This window comes from Dioszegia hungarica (assembly GCF_025882075.1).
Source record: "Dioszegia hungarica strain PDD-24b-2 chromosome Unknown MKK02contig_6, whole genome shotgun sequence".
Lineage (NCBI taxonomy): Eukaryota > Fungi > Basidiomycota > Tremellomycetes > Tremellales > Bulleribasidiaceae > Dioszegia > Dioszegia hungarica.
This window is the reverse complement of record NW_026515768.1, coordinates 1,835,506-1,851,121: the sequence shown is the minus strand read 5'-3', so window position 1 is coordinate 1,851,121 and position 15,616 is coordinate 1,835,506. Positions and strand designations below refer to the sequence as shown.

General features: G+C 56.8%; 6 protein-coding genes across 6 annotated transcripts; 4 read left to right on the top strand and 2 right to left on the bottom strand.

The window, feature by feature from the left end:
• Window positions 1-1,531: 1,531 nt before the first annotated feature.
• On the bottom strand, window positions 1,532-3,206 carry MKK02DRAFT_36211 (glutamate decarboxylase 1; the record flags this gene model as incomplete). Its single annotated transcript, XM_053089373.1, has 4 exons — window positions 1,532-2,006; window positions 2,054-2,760; window positions 2,805-3,092; window positions 3,144-3,206. The coding sequence occupies 4 exons, from the start codon at window positions 3,204-3,206 to the stop codon at window positions 1,532-1,534; spliced, it is 1,533 nt and encodes a 510-aa protein (XP_052948271.1).
• A 277-nt stretch (window positions 3,207-3,483) lies between these two features.
• On the top strand, window positions 3,484-5,413 carry MKK02DRAFT_23277 (uncharacterized protein; the record flags this gene model as incomplete). Its single annotated transcript, XM_053086703.1, has 2 exons — window positions 3,484-3,780; window positions 4,031-5,413. 2 exons carry the CDS (start codon window positions 3,484-3,486, stop codon window positions 5,411-5,413), a joined length of 1,680 nt encoding a protein of 559 aa, XP_052948270.1.
• Window positions 5,414-6,834: 1,421 nt separating this feature from the next.
• Window positions 6,835-7,627, bottom strand: MKK02DRAFT_22724 (uncharacterized protein; the record flags this gene model as incomplete). Its single annotated transcript, XM_053086616.1, has 3 exons — window positions 6,835-7,133; window positions 7,192-7,422; window positions 7,471-7,627. The coding sequence occupies 3 exons, from the start codon at window positions 7,625-7,627 to the stop codon at window positions 6,835-6,837; spliced, it is 687 nt and encodes a 228-aa protein (XP_052948269.1).
• A 588-nt stretch (window positions 7,628-8,215) lies between these two features.
• On the top strand, window positions 8,216-10,955 carry MKK02DRAFT_31925 (putative amino acid transporter; the record flags this gene model as incomplete). The annotated part of the gene is made up of 12 exons (XM_053088404.1): window positions 8,216-8,324; window positions 8,367-9,034; window positions 9,078-9,202; window positions 9,251-9,358; window positions 9,408-9,434; window positions 9,481-9,570; window positions 9,617-9,896; window positions 9,946-9,963; window positions 10,009-10,083; window positions 10,139-10,252; window positions 10,304-10,747; window positions 10,797-10,955. 12 exons carry the CDS (start codon window positions 8,216-8,218, stop codon window positions 10,953-10,955), a joined length of 2,217 nt encoding a protein of 738 aa, XP_052948268.1.
• Window positions 10,956-11,530: 575 nt separating this feature from the next.
• Window positions 11,531-12,578, top strand: MKK02DRAFT_31924 (uncharacterized protein; the record flags this gene model as incomplete). Its single annotated transcript, XM_053088403.1, has 2 exons — window positions 11,531-11,696; window positions 11,761-12,578. The coding sequence occupies 2 exons, from the start codon at window positions 11,531-11,533 to the stop codon at window positions 12,576-12,578; spliced, it is 984 nt and encodes a 327-aa protein (XP_052948267.1).
• Window positions 12,579-13,380: 802 nt separating this feature from the next.
• MKK02DRAFT_42884 (uncharacterized protein) lies at window positions 13,381-14,148 on the top strand (the record flags this gene model as incomplete). Its single annotated transcript, XM_053092196.1, has 1 exon — window positions 13,381-14,148. The coding sequence occupies one exon, from the start codon at window positions 13,381-13,383 to the stop codon at window positions 14,146-14,148; it is 768 nt and encodes a 255-aa protein (XP_052948266.1).
• Between the last annotated feature and the right edge of the window lie 1,468 nt (window positions 14,149-15,616).

Below are 15,616 nucleotides of genomic sequence, written 5' to 3'. Positions count from 1 at the left end.
GTTGTAACTTGTAGATCACTAGGAAGGCGCGACTACATAGGAACGTGCGCCTGCTGCTATCAACTACACAAGCTGTCTCTGGGTTGTGTCGCTGTTGTGGACAGGCCTGGGCATGCTCAGGAATAGCAACTCCTCATTCCTCGGTTACGTCATTCTCTGGGTTCTGTGTACGAGCTGTCAGTAGCGCCCGAGGGCCTTGACGCACTCACGGCATGTCACGCAGTGAATACCACCTTGCTTTTCCCCGATAGTGCATGAGAAATCACGTGATCTACTTCTGCCAACGCTAGATGTACAAACGAAACTTCGCCCATATCATCCCCCCGATTGAACAGTCCCTCCCTTCGCTCAGCTAGATGGCCGCGTTCGTCACCGCCTATTCATCTGCAGCGGGCTTTGGAGCTCGCCAAGAGAAACAGCCCGAACCTTGAGCAGCGATCGGCCCGCGCCTGTTGTCGCTGCTCTGCTTGACGTAGGTCATGGGAAAGGTGGTTGTCCCTTCGGGTCGCTGAACGAGCCAAACCAAGTGCGCAGTGAAGTAGAAGCTCTCGCCTGATTCTTCGAGGCTGACCCAGACATCCTGCCGGATACCCTCTGGATGGTCCAAACGTGTCGTGTCATACCATGAGGACCTTTCATGAATGACAAGATCATCCTTCAGGGATCGCAACATTCCGCGGCCCTCCAAGTCGCGGAAACTTGCATTGCTGCCAATCGCCTGCAGAATGGCTGGCGCGTTCGCCTGCTGAAGCGCTTGAGCCATGAGGGTGCGCTTGGGCTCCGTGGTTCGACCTGAGGTAGCTTCGTACTCCTCGATGATGGCCTCGCCGTCGTAACCCAACGAAAGTAATCCTTCGTACTTCACCTTCGTCCCGTAGAAAGTGTAGCAGAAACAGCCTTGTTTCACAGACAGCTCGGTCAAGCTGTTCCCCTCGCCTTCGGAGAAGCTTGTAAAGGCAACACCTCGGGCAGAATCGGGCACGCTTGGTTCGATGTCCGTCAGACTCGAGCCCTTGATTAGCAAAAAGCCATCGCTCTGGTCCGGATCGAAGCGAAATGCGACGCTGCACGCCACATTGGTGCTGCCGGTGTCAGTCGAGGTGGATGCAGTTGGCGCCTTGAGCGCGGAGGCAGACAAGATCCAAAAGTGGGCAAATGGAGGGGAAGAAGAGAGAGTGGTGACGGAGGACTTGCGGGCCTGCAAGGGGAGGGGGTGAGAGGGTCCCACGACCCGTGCTGCTTGTCATTTGCCTAATCCCTTCACCCTCATCCCTTGTCCTATTCGCAATGGTTTGCCCTTTGTAGCGAACAGGGGACTCAGAGGCACAAATGTGGCGCCTTGATCCTTTGACTTCATGCGTCATACAAATCATGACCAGTCTTCTTGAAATGTGGCACTTATAGCCTAGATGATTGCGCATGTTGCTGGAGGCCTCGAGATAGCAGTATGACCGTCAAATTGATCATCAGTATCCGTCCAGCTATCGCTGCGCTGAATCGTAAGCCTCGCCTAGTTACATAGACCTGCAACTCAGATACTTTCCCCCAGATCCATGATCGCCTTGACCAGCCCATCGCAGGTCTCCCTCGTCGTGTTGGCATGAACGACCACCCTGAAGAACTTGCCCTCCTCCCCCGGCGCATAGTCCACCATATACCCCCGCTTCACCAGGTTCTTGACCAACGTCTGCGTGATCCGCGTATTTTCCTCCTTGCCCGCCGCGGACGCCTTCTGACCCGCTTTAGGAAGGTAGTAAAAGCAGACCTGCCAGCACGGTAATGGGTCGGGGGAGATGACCTCGAAGTTGGGGTTCTGACGGAGGAGGGAGTAGAGGTATTCGGCGCGGTCGTAACCAGTCTCGATGAGCCGCGAGATGCCCGATGTGCCGTAGTATGCCCATGAGAGGAAGAATTTGAGGGCGTCGGGCCGACGACCGCATTGAGGCGTGAGATCGGCGAGGTCGTAGACTTCTTCTGGGTCGTCCGAATCATTCGCGTGGAACAGACTGATGGTCAGCTCAAACTGCCAAGTGAGGGAGACTCGAAGACTCACTAGCCTGCCGGTAATGTCATACCCTTCCAAGCCTGAAGCAAGCTCCTGACGAGGAGGAAAGACGAGGTCATCGGCACGCCGAGCATTTTGTGCGGGTTGATAGCCATGCTATCGGCCAGCTCGATCCCCTCTAGCCGCCCCTTCCTGTACTTCTGGCTGAAGATGACGCTCCCTCCCCATGACCCATCGACGTGGAGCCACAGGTTATTCCGCTTGCACACCGCCGAGAGCTCTGTGAACGGGTCATATGACCCATGTACAGTCGTCCCGGCCGTTGCGTTGACGTAGAATGGCACGTCTCCCTTCTCCTTCCCCTCCTTGATCAACCTCTCCAGCTCGCTGGGGATCATCCGGCCGTCCGAATCGACCGGGACGGCAATAACCGCTGATGACCCGAAGCCGTACATCTGCGCTGCCTTTTCCACGCTGTAGTGTCCATGGGCGCTCGTAAATAGGGTAAAGCGCCGACCGCCCATACCGTGCTCTTTCGTCTCGGGGAAAAGTGCGTTCCGGGCAATGACGATGGATGAAGCGTTGGATGCCGATCCGCCGGGTTGCGAGAAACCGCCGCACCCCGCTGGGAAACCGATGAGCTCGGCGAGCCGCTTGGTGACATGCTTCTCCATGAGGGTGAGGACTGGCGAGACCTGGTATACGTGGACGTTGGTGTTGAGGACGGCGAGGAGGAGCTCAGAGATGACACCGACCTAAACGTCAGCTCGTAGCGAGGAAGGCACCGAAATTGACTTACAGCATTGGTCGAAGCGTATAGCTTGTCCAGGAATCCCTGGTCCCACGTGTTCACCGAGTAATCTAGCGTCTTCTTCACCAAGTCCAGCAGTCCCTCTCTGCCCACTCCGCCATCTGACAGCTCTAGCGCTAGTATCTTCTTCAGCTCCGCTGGCTCATAGGCATCGACAACGCCGCGCGAGCCCTCGCCCTTGAGCTTTGTCTGGCCATTGTCGGTGACGACCTCGGCAGGGACAGGACCAGCAGAAGCGATGAAGGGGATGATGAGGGACTTGACAGCATCCAAGAGCTGTGGATGTCAGCCGAAAGATGCAACGAGCAGAATGGGGGAGGAGCTCACATCCGAAACCTCTTCTGCCTGTCTTTCGGGGTCGAATAGTGGTATTTCGCTGGCTTTCGACATGATGTGTAGCTGGATAGATTAGGTACAATCACAGCGGGGCTCTCAGATGCTGGACTGACTATATGCACGGTGGAAGAAGCGCATGGGCAGCTGGGCGGACGATCGCTGCATGCGGACCATCGCCGTACCAAAATACAGCGTACGGCATAATTACGCTACCCGGAACTTCCGGAGTCCGGGTCACAAATCGCTTCCAACGGAAAGGAGGAAACCATGACGCAGCTGCGCAGAGCTACAAGATCGGATTGGACCTTCCTCATATACCTTGTCCAGCCTCATGCCACCTCCGAAGGCTTCGAAGCCAAGGAAGGGCAAGAGCGAAAGGCAAAGGGGAAAATCGAGTCTTACATCAGGAGGAGATGCCGCCCCGGTGCCTGACGAGGCGCCTCTCCCCGATCCGATTGGCAGTCCTCCGGTCCATGCTTTCTCACGGAGCGAGCGAGATGATCGACATGACGGCCTTGCGGTGAACTTTCAGACCCTTCCGGATGATGTTCTGGGCCAGATCCTTCCACTACTCGACCTCAGAGAGCTGCTGAGGGTACGGGAGGTATCCCGAGAGTCCAAATCAAGAGTGAGTCCCGGATCAGAGGGCAAGATCTGAGATCCTGGTCCCTAGCGAGCGAAGGCTTTGCCTGTTCGTCAAAAGGTCTGCTTGAAGCGGTAGCAGGAATGGGGAAACGCTGGACCGTCTATCAGTCGGGTCGGGCTTTGACGGGGTCGGAGGGAATGTGGAGCTGTGGCGGGATGACTTCTTCATGCCACCATCTCTTGTTGCTGCCTATACGCTGGAGGGTTTCCTGAAGCTGGCAGCTGACATCCAGATCGATCGCCTAGGCATTCCACTGTACCTTGCGCGGCATCCCCAGCATCACATTACCTTATCTTGCCGGCCGAGCCAATGGGAGCCACTCGAGCTGGTCAAGCATCACCGCCACATTACAAATTCCCTCCATGCTCGTCGGTGGCACGCTTTGCAGGTCGGCCAGACCTGGGTGCAGGCGGCGATCCCAACGCTGAACCTCACGTCTGAGGCGCTCATACTAGGCGTGGGTGGTACGCTGGTGATCCACCCTCTGTCGCCGAATGGAGCGGGACGGTCGGTCGGGCGGGCCAAAGAGTACCCGGTGGCGCCAAAGTTCTCTGGAAGCAGAGCCGACATTGTCGGCGTGCATGTCCTTCCGGATAGCCAGCTCGCGGTCGCCCAGTACGATGGGGTCGTGCAGCGTTTCATGGTACCGGATCAGCCGAACTGGAACGGCGGACTATACTCGACCGCGCACTTTCCCCACCCAAAAGGGTCGAACATACACACCATGACGGGTTGCGGTGATGCGCTCCTCACCACGACATCAAGTGGGCTGGTCTCGCTTTGGAACGCGCGGTCCCCATGGCAAGCCCCAGCCACGCTCACCCTTCCCCCTACAACCCGCGCCTGGTCTACCCTTCTGACGCCCAGCTTCGCCTACCTTGGACTGCACGATCGGATCGCTATCCACGCCGTCAACCCCTCCTCCATCTCATCTACCCCCTTTCGTAGTCTGGCCGGCCCAGATCTTCCCTCCGCGTCGTCCGCATACTCACTCCGCCTCCCACCCCCCACCTCCATCCACAACCCCTCCATTCTACTCTCGGCGTGGTACGATTCCCACCTCCGGATGCACGACCTCCGCTCCCCCTCTCCGTCCGCCGTGCAAACCTTCTCGGACCCCTGGACCTGGGCAGACGGAAGCGCCATGTACTCTACAGCCTTCCTGGCCGAGTATCACATAGCGGGCGGGGGCGCGCGGCACGGCACAGTCTCCCTCTTTGACACCCGCTTCCCCAAGTCGGGCTGGTCTTGCTTCTCTCCAGGAGGGAAGGGATCGCCCGTGTATGCGATGGAAGGTGAAGGAGGAAGATTATGGGGAGTGACGGAGAAAAGGGCGTTCGTGCTAGCCTTTGACGGGTCGGCGGCGCCAACAGCGGAAGGAGGCGCGGGAGGCGGGCTCGTGGAGTACACGGCGAGGGCGAGGCGGACGAGAGTTGTTGAGAAGCCGAATGGGCGTAATAAGAAGGGCAGGGATTGGGGCTGGTCGGTCAAGCCGCGAGAGGTGGATCGAGGGAGATATGGGGATGGCGAGGAGGAACAGGGAGAGAGTGCGGTGGGGTATGATCATAATGAAGGGGGAGGGGTCAAGCTGTTTGACTCCATTGCTGTACCTTAATGACAGCATATCAATCCGCAATAAGAGCTCTGGTCAAGTCGACCCCGTCAACGTACCTAACCACCGCAACGACCGATGATGGGGTTCAGTCTGTGATGCAGTCGCAATTCCCGGTACTATGAAGGCATGATCCAGATTTGCCAGCAGCACCGGAAACATCAATGCATGGCAGACAGATTCACACTGGACTTCATCACAAAACGGACGCCAGGCGCGCCGCCCATGTTTGTCACTCGCCAGTACTCTCGTTGCGGTTCTGGCACTTGCCGGCTTCCTGGGACCCGTCCTCGGCACTCTTGTCTGAGCGCGTGGCAGCGTCGAGGAAACTCGTCACAGGGAGCATCCCCGAGGCGCCCGCCCCTTCACCTGTCTCCAGACCGGCAGAGGGAAGATACGTCTGGTCGCCGTACGTGGCTTGGAACGCCATTCGCACGCGATCCATCAATCCCGCCAGAGCGGTCGCCACCACGTCGGAATTGGGGCCGACCTCCACTATGCGCCCGTCAGACAGGGTGAGCCTCACGACCGACCCTTCTCCATCATCTGCCTTCTTTGCCGCCTCATCAATCCGGAAGTGATCCTCCATACTGAGCTTGCCCGCACCACTGGGCTCGCCAGTAGAATGCTCAGTGGGATGTTCGAGCCGATCGTCGTTCGCCTTGCGCTTTTTGTGGGGGTTGACAGACTTCGCGGCTAGATGGTCAGCGCATTCTACGACTCAAGCCAGTGGATACATGCTCGTTGAACCCTGCTCGACCGAGACATCGCCAACTGAACAGGTCAGCGGCCGTAATCAGAACGGCTAAGCAGGATTACGGGTCTTAAGCCTATAATCAGATATCAGAACTCTGACTCACAAGTCTGCTGCACGTCAGTCATCTGATCTTCTGGATTGTACGCGTCCATGGTGAGGTGTAGGATTGGTGAGAGTGTAGATCTGGATTGTGCGAGGTGAAGGTCACGTGAGGAGTTTGTGTGTAAGTATGGAAGTGCGGAGGAGGATTGGGCGAGGAGGGGCGCCCTCTTATAGTGCGTATGGCAGTGCTCGGCCCCGACATCACCCGATGCTGCCAAAGGAACGCAGTCCAGCTAAGCCTTCGAAGCAAGAAAAACTCCGCTCGCGAAACGCGTATCATCGTCGCCGTCCCCCGATATGACCCGAGGCGTTTCGTCAGTATTGATCTAGGGGTAAGGACCTTTGTATGAGGCGAGAGGTCAGTGTTTCCGAAAGCATCAATGGAGCGTTACTGGGAGCGCTGCCATCGGTGTAAGCTCTTCGTTTGCCACCTATCCCAGTAAGTATCATGGCGGCGAGTAGGAGCTGGGCTCCAGCCTGATCGTGAGTAGATCATGGGCGAGGGGAGAGGTTGCTGGTGCACAAACTAAAGATGAACGTCGTAACCCGCTCACTTACACACCGTCTAACCAAAGACATTACCCAAAACACTCTCCATCCCAGCCCCATCCATCCCCCTCGCCCCGCTTTCCGCCTGTCTTTGTCGATACCCCTGCTTCTTCCCATCCTGATCTCCCGAGCTCGCCTTGGGCTCTTTCCCAGCTTTCTCCGGCACAGACCCATCTCCACCCGCTGCAATCCGCTTCTGTTTCCGCTTCTCCAGCACGCGAGCGAGTTCGACATTGCGCAAATATTCGCCTTGCTCCGTCTTCGACCGGGAGATCTCGTTCCGTAGTCGCGCCTGGTGTGATTGACGTTCGTACGCTATGAAGTCAGCGTACAGGTCCAGCGTTGTGAAAGTGTCAGGTCATGATCGACGTACCGATCTGCTCGCCCAGCATCTCCCACTTGAACCCGCTCAGATATCTCATGGTCCAAATATCATCCCTCCACTTGTCCCCCTTCTTCCCGCCTATCATTTGTGCGTTCAACATCTGCGCCACCATCTTGGCCACCGACTTGCTCAAGAACTCGACCCATGCTTCGGTAAAGTCCGCCCGTTGATGCTTTTGCTTCTTCTGGGTAGAAGAGTTAGGGTTGTATCCAGTTGGGGCTAGGCAGATCAGCTTCTGTACCATAATGAGATAGGCAGAGAGCTCACCATCCCGTCTCTGCGCGTACACCTTCCCTACATCTCCCCATTTCGCCATGAGATGCCGGACCTTCTGAGGGGTCATTCCGGGTGGTAGTCTCGAAATGTAGACGATTCCCGGAGTTCCGGCGTCCGCTTTGGCCTTCTTTGCCTTCTTCTTCCGCATTGTAGCCTCCTCGGCGGCTTCTGCTGCACCAGCGGCGCTGCCTCCTTCATCGTCATCGCGATCCTCGAGCTCTGGGGCAGCTTCCTCCTCGGCGCCGGGTCCGCTCTGGGGATGAGCCTCCGCTTTCGACGGGTGAGAGAAGCGGGATCTCTTCTTCGTTCTGATGGTGGATGGACCTGCTTCGCTCATGATGCCTGTATAGAGACGTCGGATAGGACTGTATGATATATTGAGAGAGCTAATCTATCTTCCAGTCAACTTTTGGCTTGTTAGCTGGGTGGCGCGGATAAAGCCCGGCAGATCTGCAGCGCGAGAGTGCGAGAGTGGCGCCACGGCTTGTCCTTTGGATGCCGTAAGGTGCCACCAGATAAGGGTCAAGCGCGATTTTTATCTCTCCCCCGTGTTGACATCTACCTCTTGCGCCTGTTTCAGAATTTCGCTCAAGTCCAGCCAGGTCCAGAGTGGACTCAGCTGCCGAATCCCGCAAGGAAACTATAAAGAGGGACTTGAGAGACCTCTGCTCTCTCTTCACCTCGCTCCTTCCCCACCCCTACCGTCCCTCGTCGCGTCCACCTCCTTATCTTCAACATGGCTTCCTCTGAATCCAACGGCGTCCCGGTCACCATACCTGCGGTCCACGAGATCAGGAAGAGGACAAGTACAGTAGTGCAGAGCTCTTTGGATCTGGTCAACAGCTGTAAGTACCAGCCAAGCCGACTAGTACGAAGCTAACAGGCAGTCTCGCGCTCGCAGCAACGCCGATACGGCAAGCTCGCCCTCGGCTCGGCCCCCTCATTCGCATTCACCGCAAGATCGACCGGCTATGGCTCGGTTCAGGACGGTGAGGTCTATGACGAGGAGGATGACCTCGGCTCGGACGAGGAAGAATACGAGTACGATGAGGAGGAGGCGATAGATGAGAGTCGCGAGGAGGACGGAGCGAGCACCACGAGGGGAACGAGCGGCTTCTTCTTCTCCGACCCGGTCAACGACTCGCCCGATAGCTCTCTCCGGGGTCCACGTCTCAAGCAGGTCCGCGCAGCAAGGCGGTCTTTCGGCCTGAACCACTTCAACTTTACCCCTACACCGGAGCGGCCGCCGTACGAGGAGACGCCGGGAACCGCGTCTCTCGCCCAGTCACCCACATCACACATCTACCACGGTCCCACTGGCGGCGACGTCGAGTCCACACCTCTCCTCTCGGCCAATGCTACCGTGAGCACACCTCAGAAACTGGTCTTTGAGGAGACTTTCGCGCCGGACTCGGTCGCTAGCCGTCGCCCTAGCACAATAGGACGAGGGCGACTTGCTGGAGCAGCAGGAAGGCGCCTGAGCACCGATAGGCGAAGCGTAAGGTCTCGGCGCAGCATAGCGGTAGAGAGAGGCGAGAGTACGGACGGGCAAACAGTGAGTCTGCTTCTGAGTTTGGTCTATCAAGCTGACATCTCAGCTGTTCAACTGCGTCGCCGTCCTCGTCGGCATCGGAATTCTATCCATGCCATTGGCTCTCCATTACATGGGCTGGATTCTCGGCACATGTGTCCTCGTGGGCTTTGGTGCACTCACATGCCATACGTGAGCTCTCTTGAGCTTACAATGAGGAATGCAAGCTGATATCAACAGCGCAAAGCTTCTCGCCAAGCTGATAGCAGCCGATCCCGCCATGAAAGGCTACACGGATCTGGGCAAGAAGGCATTCGGTCCATGGGCTGGTGGAGCCATCACACTTTTGTAAGCTTGGTCTCCCATTGAGACTGAACAGTAGCTGACTCGAGCTCAGGTTCTGCCTCGAGCTGTTCGCATACGGGTATGTTACTTGCCTATTCTTCGCAGGGATGCCCGCTGATATCCAGACTGGCTCTCATCGTGCTCTTTGGTGACTCGATGAATGCCATCTTCCCCAACATCTCATCGGATACCTGGAAATTTATCGTCTTCTTCCTGTACGTGCGATGTCCTCATGGCCTGACGCGGTAGCTGATCTCGCAGTATCGTTCCCACCACGCTCATGCCCCTCCGCCTCCTCTCCCTCCCCTCCATCCTCTCAACCATCTCTTCGTTTGTTCTCATCGCCATCATCCTCATCGATGGTCTCGGTAAAGACACCGCCCCCGGCTCCCTGCTACACCCCGCCGAGACCAACATCTTCCCGCAGTGGCGACACTACAACTTCCTGGGTGGGATCGGCTTTGTCTTGGCGGGATTTGGGGGTCATGCGGTCGTACCGAGTCTGGCAAGGGATATGAAGACGCCGGAGAACTTTGATCGGGTAAGTCGCATTTGGCTGTGTAGCAGTATGAATGGGACTGATAAAGCAGGTGATCAACAAGGCTTTCGTGAGTTCTTGCTAAAAGTATACCGGCCGGGGCTGATCCTCTTAGTTCATCGCAAGTGCTCTTGGTTTCGTTGCAGGAGCAAGTGGATACTTGATGATTGGGAATGGCGTATCTGATGAGGTATGTGCCATTGGCAGCTGCTCCGAGATCAATCGAGGCGAGAGCTGACATTTAGATCACTAAAGACCTTATGGATGAAGTATACGGCTATCCTCGGTGGCTGAATGTGTTCGCTCTTTGGATGATTGTCATCAACCCCTTGACCAAGTTTGGCCTTTGCTCTCGACCCGTACGTATACTCTAGTGCTAGTACAAGCCCAGGATCAAGCTGACTCGTCAGTTCAACCACACCCTTGAAGCTATCCTCGGCATCAATCGCGTCCCATACCTTCCGCCCCGTGTTCAACCCGCAGCAGACGTTTCCAACCCGCTCATGTCCTCCGTCACCCGCCTCGCTCGGAACTCCATCTCCTCATTCCGCGACTCTACACCTCGGCCATCTTTCTCTCAGCTCAACACCCCCTCTCGACCCCTCCTCTCCCCCTCGGATGCGCCAAATATGCCGAAACAGCTCGGAACGATCAGCGAGAACCAGACGGGCCCCGGCGCGCCAGACTGGCTTGTATGGAAGAAGGGAGAGAAGCGGAAACTGGCAGCGAGAGCGATCAGTCGGACACTCGTCACTGCGGCGTGTACGACCGCGGCGGTGCTCATTCCCGGTTTCGAGAGGGTCATGGGGTTCATGGGCAACTTTTCAGCCTTCCTCATCACGGTCATCTTGCCGGTAAGCTACCTCCGCACGACTTGGGTTCAGGATCAAGCTGACTTTCCAGATCTCCTTCTATCTCGCCCTTGCACCTCGGATGGGCATCGTCCGGCCCGAGATCGACAAGTCGTGGGCATTCGAGCGGTCCATCCTGGTCGTCATCCTCAGCATCAGCGTGGTGTTCATGGTCGCGGGGACCGCTTGGGCCTTCCAGCCTGAGCACTAAGCTCGTATCTACTTATAATCTAGGTTCATCATTTCATTGTGCACTATAATCCATGCAGTACTACCACACCGTGAGGGTCCTCACGTCCCTGGCTAGCCTGAATACTCATCCCGCGCGACCCTCAACCCCTTGCGGGATCTGCACCGCCCCATCGGCATGTGTTCCACCCAACCAAGTCCGCCAATCCCCGCACCGCATGCTCGAGAGCGGTGCTCGTCGGACTGTGAAGGTGTAGGCGTGTCAAGTATGAAAGCGGTGCGATCTGTGCCACTGCCAAGCGGCCGATCCTTTGGCAGCGCGACCTCATGATACGCGTTAGACGTATCAGCAAAGGTACTGACCCCTGGCAATCAAGCGCATCTTGCACGTTTCGTCTGAGCTTTGGACCTGACGCATTTACCGATCCTTTGAGCCCGCGCCTGGGATTCCAGTCGGCCTGGCCTATAAAGATGCCCTGTTTTCCCATCCCATCAAACATATCATATCGCCACTGACATCTACCTGCCCTACATTTCATCGCTCTTCACACAGAAGACGCTTGACTACAGCTCCCATATCATCCACATCATACAACCATGAACTCACCTCCTGCTCCAACATGCTCTACCATGATCCCCTCTACCGGCCCGTCTGAGCAGTCGGTACAGTCACTTTCTGTGCAGTCCCGCGACACCCCGGCATCTTCCGAGCAGTCATCGTATTCGCGAGAGAAGCGGTTCTTCGGTGCCGTCGGCGAGCCAGGTGAGCTCGTTTGCAGCGCATCTCCCTTGTACACACCAATGTACACAAGCTGACTGTATCTCAGTATCCACTTCCACATCCCCATCGCCGGTCGTCGCCGGGGACGCCGACTCTGTCCAGCTCGAATGTCCGCCAGAATGCCTTGGGTGTCTGAACCAAGCGCTCACGAGGCGCATTGAAGATCTTTCCGCCCAGAACCTCGAACTTTCGCTTCGCAATACGGATATGGACCTTTCTCTTGATCAAGCGCAGGAGCAAATTCGAGACCTCAAGGAACAGGCTGATACTCAGAAACGGACCCTGGACAGCGAGAATCGCACTGTATACGACCTGTATAACGGCAAAAAAGAAGAGGTGATCTCTCTGGAAGCCAGGTTGAGCCAGTCACAGCGAGAAGTCGGGGACTTGCTGAAGGAGTTGAGCGCGAGGGAGGCGGTCCTTCGGGCGGCGTCTTACGATTCCCTCGAAAGCCAGGAGGAGATCTCAAGACTTCGGGTGATCAATGAAGCGCTGCGGGCCAGGGTGAGAAGAGGTGCATTGGCGTGTCCCGAGTCATATCCCGAGTACCATCGTCACCTGATGGGGCAGGTCGCGAAGTTCGGGCGTCCCCACTCCAACTCTTCGACGCCTGCTTACACCACCAACATCCGAGGCCCGACTACTCCATACCCAAGCGGGATGGCGCCGGTGCGCCCCTATGATGAGTGGGCCCAGCCGCACGACGCTTCAAGCGGTCAAGCAGACGTGACTTGGGGGACTCCGTCAATGAGATCGGGTGTCCGTTTCGCCTGTGAGCAATCACCGCTACCCGCGCCAGCAGGGCAACGAGTCCACACTCTTGCGCGGACCGATATACAACCAAGAGACGCATCGCGGAGTTGATCGAGTGAATACGTTCCGGGTGTTGGCAGCGCTCTGACGTGACGACGAGGGCGCAGGGGGATAGAGATTAGTAAATTGCTTGTGGATAGAGGCTCGGCATGTCATATACCATTTGTTCCCAGCAGTTTGATCGTGATTGCAGACAGGGCCGTCGTCAGGACGCCTGGACGCGGTACCTGTGCTTGATCTCATCATGTGGATCCCCGCTCTAGTGATCCGCTCTGCATCATGGCGGCGTGACCGTGGGTCGCCGGACTCCAGATGTCTCCAATCCAAAGCATCAGCCACGATCGGCGTACAAAAGTCCACATGGCGAGGGATCCTGGCTCGGCCAAGTCTGGACGTGGACCACTTTGCGCAGAGTGATGATTCATCCCTGTATCCCGCTCGTGCGGACCGCCATCGGCTCCTTTGTATAGTTGCTCCTGCTTAGGCACGGCCCCTACACGTCAGATCTCTCCAAGACTCCGCCCCATCCCCGAGACGGCACCCGAGGCGCTGCGCCATCCTTTGTCCTTCTCTACCTACATTGCGCCTCTCTCGCATGCGATAAGAGCTGGACAGCGCTGGCACCCTCTGGAGCTCTTCCAATTTTTACCTTTCGGACCATATCTTGCACAGACTCTTCTCTTACTCTCGACCTTGACCAATTTCTCCACAACTTCAAATCGTAGCTTTCCACCCTCGTCCCAAATAACGACCGAATGAGCAACGCTTCCGCACCATCGTCCTCCAATAGTGAGTGTTGGCTTGATATGCTGCTTATGAGCGCTCACCGTCATTTTCAGCAGAGGAGTACGTCATGGCTCCAATGCATCCGGTGGCGAACAGCCAGCATGCGAGAGTCTCTTCTGATATGGGATCATGGAGGCGTCCCGAGTCCAACAAGTCCAAGCCTTCGGAGAGCACTGGAGACGAGAAAGTCACAGCGCTGGAGGGTCAGGTGGCCGAGCTCATGGTGCAGCTCGGTGAGTGTCATGCGGCGCTGTTCGACATTGAAGGTTTCTACGCCGACCGCCTGACCGAGTCCAGCACCGACCGGACTCTACGGCCAGATTTCCCGCAGGATCTGAGCGCCGATCTCGAGCCCTCCGACCTCCGAGCGGTGTACACTCGTCAAGCTTCCCAAGAGCGACGCCGTGTCAACCAAGTGTGGAAAGCTCAACAGAAGACGATCCGGACCCAAGAGCTCGCCATCAAGTTCCTGCAGGCGCAGGCTACGCAGCTGAGGGCTCATCAAGATCCTGAGGGCGCGACCACAAGGGCTTCTCGCCTCCAAACCGAGAACGACCTCCTCCGCAAGACACTCTCCGAGCGTACGGCAACGGCTTTCGACATTCAGCGCCTCAGCTACTGTCTCGGCAGCGAGATGATGGCGGCACACAACGCTGGCGCGGGTGACACCGAATCCGGACGGATGTCGCTGGAACACTACGCGTGGAAGCGCTTGCAGGAGATGGGTGTCACACAGTTTGCGCCAAGCCTGGGATTAGGCCTCGATCTGCCGAGTCATCCGCCTGGCTTCGGCGCGGTCGGTGACTGGCTGGAGCAGACATCTGTTTCGAACTAGACGTCGGGAGCTCCTCCTGGTCTCGCCGTTCCTGCTCGATTTGCGTGAGGAAGAGATGAGCAGGAAACAACCTGAGGTGGAATGCAAGGGTGATCGTATCGTACGGCTGGAACTCGGCAAGGGCTGGAGCAAGATGGTACCGGGGTCGTAGATTGTTTGCGAGGTTTGTGTCCTCGTTATGCACTTGTCTATACGCTTGCAGTCATGGTCTAAGCAGGCGGGCGCGATAAAATGTTGGCCGGATCACGACCCTATGTGTATTGAAGGGTGACTCAATTGGACGCTTGGTCTACGCCTGCTCGCTCAGTGTTCCAGTACGCACTGTTGTTAAGTTTTCAAGAGCAGACTGGGGATGCATACGACTCGTTTGGCTCTTCTTATATATTCCAGACCTATCGATAGCTAACCTATCAAGCTATCGATACCTAGCGACCTACTGATAGCCTATCGATAGCTAACCTATCGATAGCCCTAAGCTATCAACCTAGCGATAGCTAACCTATCGCTAGCTATTGCCTATCGCTTCGATAGTCCACTGATAGCTACCACTTCCGGTATGCCAAGCTGATGAGCCTTATCATGCGCTAACTTTAACAACTGAGCGAGACCATAACGAGTAGGAGGTAAGGGTGCGAGGACGAAGTCGATATATCTTGCGATGGACCGACACCATGCAGCTTTCTCTGGGATCTCCGATGCCCTGTTCTCTTGAGGCCCGTAGCAATGCAGACCTACAGCCACGTTCAACAAGAAATGGCCGGGCATGGCCAGCGAAAAGAGACCCTGATAGCTTTCCTTTGAGTTTTGTCGAAGCAGGCTCGAGCTTGATCCTTTGTCTGGTGCGATGCTGTACGGTCAAGAAGCCTCACCTGCCGACATCAGTCCTCGTGCCTTGCCACCTCTCCTCCAGGCATCATCCATCATCCTCGCCGCCCGTAACTCCACACCCGTTGTCAAATCTCTATCATCAAACCTCCTTCTCACTATGTCCTACTGTTCTGAACCTTCCCCTGGTGAGACTCGCTCCGTTCGTATCTTGCCACCGAGCTGACCCCACAGTATTCACTCTCTCTGCACATTCTCCTAGCCCCACACCCACTTCAAGCGGCTCTGCAGACTCCCCCACCTTCCACACGAGCGTCGACCGCCCCTCGAGGCTTCCCAAGGGCATGGCAGGAGACATCGCCAGGCTGATCGCGAACAACGAATTCTTACAGGAGAAACTGCTACACTCCCTGCGGATGAAGGAGCACCTCGAAGGTACCTTGACGATCGCTTATGACACCATCAACCAGCTGCCCGACATTCTCGTACAGGCTGAGGGGTACCGCCGCGACGCGGAGACCTTGATGAGCGTCAATCGGCAGCTGTGGCTGGGGAATGAGGAGCTGGCGGAACAAGTGCGGACCGCGTTGTCCAGCGCCGCGGCGGCCACTGAGACAGCTGAAGACCTGCTAAGCGTCAATCA